Below are 8,867 nucleotides of genomic sequence, written 5' to 3' on the forward strand. Positions count from 1 at the left end.
CCACGCGTTTCTGGCCGGGTGGGGAGAGGTGGGGGGAAAGAGCTGGATTGCAACGGGATGCCCCTCTCTGGAGGTGCCGCCCCCCGCCGTCGCCCCGAAGAAGCATCCTTGCGCACCTGCCGCCGCCGCCGCCGCCGCCTTCCTCCTCCTCCTCCTCCAGCGTCCCTGCAACGCCCCGGCGGCCCACGCGTGTCCGCGTCCGCCTGCCTCCCCTCCCCGCCCCCGCTCCTCCCCCCGCCCTCCAGACTCTGGGCGGTCCCGGCTCGCCGCAGTGCCCACCTCGGTGGAGAGGGAGGGGAGCGGGTGGGAGCGCGCCCCGCGCCGCCCCGGGGCTTGATCCGCGCCCGCGGTGCCCTTGAACGGCGGGCGGCCGCGAGGGCAGCGAGGCGAGCGGGCGGCCGCGGCCACCCCCCCTCCTCCCGCCGAGGCGATGGCGAGCCGGGGCCCCTGGTGGTGGCGGCGGCGGCGGCGGCGGCGGCGGCGGGGGGACTCTAAGCGGCCGGCGCAGAAGCGAGCAGCGGCGGCGGCACCGGCGGCGGCGGCACCGGCGGCTCCCAGCTTCCTTTGTCGGAGCAGCCCTCGGATGCGGGCGGGACCGTCCAGCCCGGAGCGATGGGAGAGTGGACCATTTTGGAACGGCTGCTGGAAGCTGCAGTGCAACAGCACTCCACCATGATCGGGAGGTGGGTTTCCTTCCTCACCACCACCACCCCGCAACCCACCCCTCCAAGAGGACTAGCGCCTTGGCTCCGCCTCGCCCGAGGGCCCGGGAGATGCCCGCCCGAGGGGGGTGCAGGGTAGAGGAGGTTGGGCGGAGGGATGCCCGCCTGGTTCCCCCTCTCTCCGCCGGCCGGGGGTCTGGGGCAGAAGAAGGGCTGATCCGCAGCCGTCCCCCCCACCCCGGAGGGGAGCCCAGCCTCGACACACACACACACACACACACCCGCACCAACCATTCTTCAGCCCTCTTGCCTAGTACCCTTGGAAGTTTTTCAACATCGCTCCAAGCAGCCCTGCGATTCATCCCGGCAGACTACAATTCCCATGACTCCCGACCAGTACAGGGAGGGGCCGGCACTGGGAGCTGCGGTCCTGCAGAACTGAGATCTTTTGCAAGGAAGCAGGATGGGGGCTATCCGGTTTCTTTCAGCCTCCCCCTGAAATCCCTCCAAATCTCCCTTTGGAATTGGGACAGCTGCACCCAAGGGGGGGAAGGTTGTAGGGAAAGGCAGATTGTCAAGGGTGGGGGGGGTGTAGAAGGGAGGTCGAGAGCCTGGGGAGATGGGGGGAGTGCAGGAGGCAGAGGGGGAGAGGCAGCTGATAACTTGCCCGGGGAAGTCAGACAAAAACTGGGAGGAAAAGAAAGTGGAAAAGATGCTCTGCTTTCCATCCAGAGAAGTGGTCCATCCATTCCCGTATCCTTTTGAGATGCGGCTGAGATGCTCCTGCTGCTGCATTTGGCCAGAGTTACCCACACACACACACACACCCGGAGGTGGCAGCTTCTCCTCTTTGGTCCCTTTCCTAAAACCATAAAGAAAGCCAGTGTGACCAAGCCTCATTTCCCAAAGGAGATGCTTTAAGGCTTTATCCTTACTTGGCAACTTTTAGGTCCATTTCCAGAAGTGCAGAAAAAAAAATAGGACAGTTTTGAAAAGCTGGGAGTGTTTTTTTTTTTTAAAAAAAAAGTCTTTGCAACCTGTAGGTTTCCAGTTTGGGGAAGACTGGAAATATCTATCCTGTGAGATGGAGGGAGGGACGCATGGAGAGAGGGAGAGAGAGGGAGGGAGGGAGGGACGGAGAGATGATAGAGAGATAGATAGACAGACAGACAATTTGTGTGTGTCTTTGTGTTTGTGTAGAGAGAGAGATAGATATTTTTTTTTGCTGGATTGATTGACGACCCTGTATTGCAAAAGAAAACCTTTAAGCCCTAAATCCATGTGACCACATTTGCAATGCCTTCTGGTTGGTCGATGGAAGGAAGGTGTCTCTTTTTGAAGTCTTTTGATTCTGAGTGGTGAATTATAATGTGGAGGATTAAAGGGTTTCCTTTTCTTAATGTTCGGAGCTTGCTTTATCTCCCTCCCCCATCAAAGTGGCAGGCAGTTCCGTAGAGGGGAGGAAAGGAGGAGGAGGAGGAGGAGGAGGAGGAGGAAGATTCAAGAAAAAGAGAAAGAGAAGGAGAGAATAAGAAAAGGAGGAGGAGAGGAGGAAGAGAGGAAGATTCAAGAAAAAGAGAAGGAGAGGAAAAGGAGGAAGAGAATAAGAAAAGGAGGAGGAGGAGGAGGAGGAGAGGAAGATTCAAGAAAAAGAGAAAGAGAAGGAGAGGAAAAGAAGGAAGAGAATAAGAAAAGGAAGAGGAGAGGAAGTGGATGAGGAGAATAAGAAAAGGAGAAGATTCAAGAAAAAGAGGAGGAGAAGAGGAAGAGAAGAGGAAGGGAAAGCAGCGCCAGCCTATATTATGTGCGGAAGGAAGGTTCACAGTTCGTCCCAAGTTCTAATAATTATCCAAACAATATTCTCATCACCATCTTTGTCCAGCATAATTTTCTTTCTGTTCCTGTCCCCTTTCTCTGCACAATGAGCAAATTGGAAGGAAACCATCGCAAAGGATGCAGGATTTAACCCCACCTGCCACTTCCTCCCCGCCCTCCCCAATTGAGGCCCAGGGATGCTTGGATCCAAACCCACCTTTGCTGCCCTACAAGACCTAGCAGAGGCACGCCGACCCTCACACACACACCCTCACACACACACACACACAGACATACTCGCACAACATCTCAAGGCCAGCCCACGCAATATTTTCTTGAAAGCTTGAAATAAGAAAGCAGAAAATAAAAGAAAGATAAAGACAGAAATCCTGCGTCCCAAGATGCTCTCTCTCTCTCTCTCAGCGGGAGCTGCTGCTGTCTTTGTTGACTCAAATTCATTGTATAGTCACGATCCTTAGTCCCCTCCTCCTAGTTTCTAATCCCAGGGTCTTCAAACTTGGCAACTTTAAGACTGTGGTGGACTTCAACTCCCGGAATTCCTGAGCTAACATGACTGGAGGAGGAATCCTGGGAGGTGAAGTCCACCAGTCTTAAAGTGGGCAAGTTTGGAGACCTCTGTTAATCTAATGTATTGATCGACTCTTCCTTGAATTATTAGAGCAGAGGTCCCCAAACTTGGCAACTTTAAGACTTGTGGACTTCAGCTCCCAGGATTCCTGAGCTAACATGACTGGAGGAGGAATTCTGGGAGTTGAAGTCCACAAGTCTTAAACTTGCCAAGTTTGGAGACCTCTGTTAATCTAATGTATTGATCGACTCTTCCTTGAATTATTAAGAGCAGAGGTCCCCAAACTTGGCAGCTTTAAGACTTGTGGACTTCAGCTCCCAGAATCCCCCAGCCAGGCTGCTTTGATGTGAGGGGCTTCATCTAGAAGTCCCCAGCCAGCCTGCTTTAAGGAAGCGTGGACTTCAATTCCCAGAGTTCTCCAGCTAGCTTGAAGACCAACAACTATTCATCGCCCTCCTCTTCCTCTCTCCCTTCTAGACTGAAGATGTTGCCCCAGTTGAGTAATAAAACATCTGCAAGGAAACCACCAAGCTGAGGGGCCGTCAAAGAGCCCACTGATGGCTATAACCTGGGCCAGATCAACAAGCTTTTTAGATCAGGGGTCTCCAACCTTGGACACTTTTAAGATCTTCATGGACTTCAACTCCCAGAAAGCTGGCTGGAGAATTCTGGGAGCTGAAGTCCACCCATCTTAAAGTTGCTAAGGTTGAGATACCAAAGGCCGTTTTGCCAGATGTTAGGCTGGGCCTGAAATCTACCTTTCTAACCAGGACTGTGGAGTTTTCTAATTCAGGACAGACTCGGGTCAGGAGTCCAGCTCCTTGGGCCAATTCAAACATCTTTTTCTCCACTGTTCTTGCCATCCTTTCCGAGTTCATCCTTCAGCCTCCAATTGGCTTTTTTTTTCTCTTCTTCTCCCTAAGCCATTTTCAAATAAACTTTTAAGGGGCTTGTCACGCCTGACCCTTTTCCTTCTGGCAAAGCTGAGTAGGGCAAGGTGCAAGAATTTATGCAGGATCTGAACTGGTTCCTGTTTGGATGTGGAAGGGGGATTGAGAACTTTAAAAATTTAGATTTAGAACTATCGGCTGTCCTGAACTGAGACTTTTCAAAATTGCACATTTTTGGTCTAGTAATGAAGGCACCAGGCTAGAAACCAGAAGACTGGAAGTTCTAGTCCTGCCTTAGGCATGAAACCCGGCTGGGTGACTTTGGGCCAATCACTGGGAGACTGAGAGTTCTAGTCCCGCCTTAGGCATGAAATCCAGTTGGGTGACTTTGCGCCAATCACTGGGAGACTGAGAGTTCTAGTCCCGCCTTAGGCATGAAATCCAGTTGGGTGACTTTGCGCCAATCACTGGGAGACTGAGAGTTCTAGTCCTGCCGTAGGCATGAAACCTGGCTGGGTGACTTTGGGCCAATCACTGGGAGACTGAGAGTTCTAGTCCCGCCTTAGGCATGAAATCCAGTTGGGTGACTTTGCGCCAATCACCGGGAGACTGAGAGTTCTAGTCCCGCCTTAGGCATGAAATCCAGTTGGGTGACTTTGCGCCAATCACTGGGAGACTGAGAGTTCTAGTCCCGCCTTAGGCATGAAATCCAGTTGGGTGACTTTGCGCCAATCACTGGGAGACTGAGAGTTCTAGTCCCGCCTTAGGCATGAAATCCAGTTGGGTGACTTTGCACCAATTACTAGGAGACTGAGAGTTCTAGTCCCGCCTTAGCGGGAACTTTGGGCCAGTCACTTCTCTCAGCCTAACCTACCTCACCAGGTTGTTGTTGAGGGGAAAATAGGAGGAGGAAGGAGCACAATGCACGTTCGCCACCTTGAGTTATTTATAAAAAGAATAAAAGACAATATAAATCAGTAAATAAACACAGGAATAACAACTTTGTCACTCCTCATTTGGACCTCGCCCCAAAACCCAGGTCGTGTCAAGACCGTAAAACAGGGGTCCCCAAACTTGGCCACTTTTAAGACTTGTGGACTTCAACTCCCAGAATTCCTCAGCCAGCATTCGCTGGCTGAGGAATTCTGGGAGTTGAAGTCCACAAGTCTTAAAAGTGGCCAAGTTTGGAGGCCTCTGCCTTAAACAATGGAGGGGATTCCCCTGACACTCCACTCCGTCACCCTCCCACAGTGGGATGCACTACAACTCCCATCCTCCCTAGCCCAGCCCAGCCAGGGGCAGGGGAGGGGCTTTGGGGTGGGGGGTCTGCTTCTCCTCACCGGCTGCTCTTCCCTGCCCAGGATCCTGCTGACGGTGGTCGCCATCTTCCGCATCCTGATCGTGGCCATCGTGGGCGAGACGGTCTACGAGGATGAGCAGACCATGTTCATGTGTAACACGCTGCAACCCGGCTGCAACCAGGCCTGCTACGACAAGGCCTTCCCCATCTCCCACATCCGCTACTGGGTCTTCCAGATCATCCTGGTGTGCACGCCCAGCCTCTGCTTCATCACCTACTCCGTCCACCAGTCGGCCAAGCAGCGCGACCAGCGCTACTCCTTCCTCTACCCGCTGCTGGAGAAGGAGGCGCTCTGCGAGGGCAAGAAGGTGAAGAACGTCAACGGGATCTTGGTGCCCAACCCCGACGGGTCCTCCAAGGAGCCCGACTGCCTGGAGGTGAAGGAGATCCCCAGCACCCCACTCAGGCCCCCCAAAAGCGCCAAGGTCAAGCGGCAGGAGGGCATCTCGCGCTTCTACATCATCCAGGTCGGTTGGCACGGGAGGTGTGGCACCGTTTAAGGGGAGGACGAGAAGAGCCATAGATCCTGATCAGAAAAAATAAGCCGCAAGTTCCTTAAAGAAAAGAAATAATAGGGAAAAATGTAATTAAAAAATAAATTGTCAAGAGTGAGCACAGTGTGACTATGTGAGACAACCCAGGAGCAAATACAGTAAACAGAGGTTTGTATTTAAATAGTGGTTTTATCTACAAAGAATACACACACACACACACACACAACACCAGACCTCATTTCGTTCTCAGGTTCCTGAGCACAATGACAATAAATTTATCTATCTATCTATCTATCTATCTATCTATCTATCTATCTATCTATCTATCTTCTATCTATCAAACAGCAATCAGCAATTATAGCACAGAAGCACACACGAGAGAAAGATACGCCCCAACAGGGCCTCTTCTTATTACAGGCTCTTAAAGTGATACCAGCCCAAAAATCTTGCCAACTCATTCTTAGCATTACATCATTGTAGCAGCTCTTTAAATCGTTCCCCGGACATAAATACTAAATGTAGAATGAAGGTAACATGCTCTAACCGCTTCTCTCCTGGGTCCAGGTGGTTTTTCGCAATGCCTTGGAGATCGGATTCCTGGCTGGACAATACTTCCTGTACGGGTTCAACGTGCCAGCTATTTTCGAATGTGACCGCTATCCGTGCGTTAAGGAAGTGGAGTGCTACGTCTCCCGCCCCACCGAGAAGACCGTCTTCCTGGTTTTCATGTTTGCCGTCAGCGGCATCTGCGTCCTGCTCAACCTGGCTGAGCTAAACCACCTGGGCTGGCGGAAGATCAAGACGGCCATCCGGGGAGTGCAGGCCAGGCGGAAATCCATCTGCGAGGTGCGGAAGAAGGACCTCTCCTCCCTGGCCCAAGTGCCTACCTTGGGGCGGACTCAGTCCAGCGAGTCCGCTTACGTCTGAGTGGGCCAAGCAGACACCGCCAATGCAAAACAAAAAACAAAACCGACAACGACAAAACTGACCGTTGTACCTGCCAGGTTAACCATTCAATATCATCAATGGGTGCTTTTCAGGCCCCTTCCTCTGTCGTGGGGGGGGGGGTGAAGAGGAGGAGGGGGCTTCCAAATCGCTTTCAAGGCCGGTGGGAGACATCCAGTCAAGAAAGAGGGGTCTCCCCTTTTTCCACTCCCCACCACCCTCAGGCCGGCTGGCTTCTGATGAATCTCCTCTACACACACACACACACACACACACACACAAATCATGGTGCAAGCAGTCATCAGATGCATGAAAACTTGTGCCTAGGACTTCTTTGTACGGACCGGGGCAGGATGGGGGCATGGAAAGGTAGCATTTGAGCCGCAAGGCAGAGAACTGGCTTGCTTGTTTTTGGGGTAGGGTTTTTAAAAATTGATTTATTTTATTTTATTTTATTTTATTTTGCAAGAAAAGAGCAAAGAAGGGAGGCAGAAAAATATATAGAGAGGTTTCGGGGACGGGGCCTGCCCCTGGTCTGCAGCCCGGAGTGAACTCTCTCTCTCTCTCTCTCTCTCTCTCTCTCTCTCTCTCTCTCTCTCCCTCCCTCTCTCTCTCTCTCTCTCTCTCATTGTGGTATAAATATTATGCAGTGTAACAAACAAGGAAATGTCGTGATTTTTTTAAAAAAGAAGAATGCAATAAAAAGGAATGTTTTCTCCCTTTTTTGTGGATGTTCTGACTTGGGATCAGGTAACAGATAATCAGAGTTGGACAGGACCTTGTAGGCCATCTAGTCTAACCCCCCCAAGCAGAAGACCCTACACCATTTCTGACAGACAGCAGTCCAATCTCTTCTTGAAAGTCTCAAGTAATGGCGCTCCCACAACTTCCGAAGGCAACTTCTGTTCCATGGGTTGATTGTTGTCACTGAAAATTTATCATTTCCAGGTTGAATCTCTCCTTGTTCAGTTTCCATCCATTATTCCTTGTCTGGCCTAAAGGCGCTTCAGAGAATAGCTTGACCTCTTCCTCTCTGTGGCAGCCCCTCAAATATTGGAAGATGGTCTCCTGTCTCCCCTGGTCCTTCTCTTCCCTAGACTAGCCAGGCCCAGTTCCTGCAACCGTTCATCATATATTTTAGCCTCCAGTCCTCTCATCATCCTGGTTGCTCTTCTCTGTACTTTTTCCTAGAGTCTCAACATCTTTTTTATAATGTGGTGACCAAAACTGGATGCAGTACTCTAGGTGTGGCCTTACTAAGGCTTTATAGATTGGTATTAGTACCTCATTGGATCTTGATTGTATCCCTCTATTAATACAATTTAGGATTGCATTGGCTTTTTTGGCTGGATCGGAGCGCCAGGAGGGAACGCGAGGCAGGTTTTCAGAATACAGTGGAACCTCGGGTCACGAACGCTTCTGACCACGGCCAAATCGGCCGCCGGCCAAAAACAATCCACAAAAAGTTCGGACTCTGGTCGTGAACACATCCATCCTCAGGTGGCGATCAAACACAGCTGCGACAATTTCCCCTTCTGTGCCATTTTTTTGTTTTGTTTTGCATGCATGCATGCACAGTCAGTCTCGCTTCCGGTCACAACCACATCAGGTTGTAACCAAAGTCCTGGAACGGATTACGGTCATGACCTGAGGTTCCACTATAGACGGAATGAAATGAAATTGGGGCCTATAAACCATCCAGGATGGATCTAATGTCCACCAACTTCCGATGGAAGGGAATATTTACAGCCCGGGGTTGAACTTTGGGGTCATTGGTGCTCTCTGAGCTTGTTTTCTTGCAGACGTTTCATGACCCAGCTAGGTAACATCATCAGTGTTACAAGAGAGGGGTTTGAGGAGTGGGGGGGGGGAGAGAAGGAAGAGGGTTTTTTCTTCTTCTGAAGAGCAACTTAGATTGCTGTAAAAGACCCAAGAGAGAATCTGTGGAAGTCACTCTTAATCAATAAAAAAATAATCCATCATTATAAATAACATATCAAAATCTTAAATCCCAGACCTACCCACTGGGGAGTTTTCCTTTGTAATTGAAATATACAAATTCCTTCTTCAGGGCTCCGTTTTTTTCCAATTTCAGCCAGGCAGGCTGTGTGA

At 51.1% G+C, this 8,867-nt stretch overlaps 1 protein-coding gene across 1 annotated transcript; it reads left to right on the forward strand.

The window, feature by feature from the left end:
* The first annotated feature begins 324 nt into the window (after positions 1-324).
* LOC113431336 (gap junction delta-2 protein-like) lies at positions 325-6,795 on the forward strand. The gene is made up of 3 exons (XM_087971208.1): positions 325-683; positions 5,318-5,783; positions 6,375-6,795. Exons 1-3 carry the CDS (start codon positions 613-615, stop codon positions 6,735-6,737), a joined length of 900 nt encoding a protein of 299 aa, XP_087827334.1. The 5' UTR covers positions 325-612; the 3' UTR covers positions 6,738-6,795.
* Positions 6,796-8,867: the final 2,072 nt, after the last annotated feature.

The sequence above is a fragment of the Notechis scutatus genome, chromosome 8, assembly GCF_049901735.1.
Source record: "Notechis scutatus isolate UNSWTSFEM ecotype Mainland chromosome 8, rNotScu1.2, whole genome shotgun sequence".
Lineage (NCBI taxonomy): Eukaryota > Metazoa > Chordata > Lepidosauria > Squamata > Elapidae > Notechis > Notechis scutatus.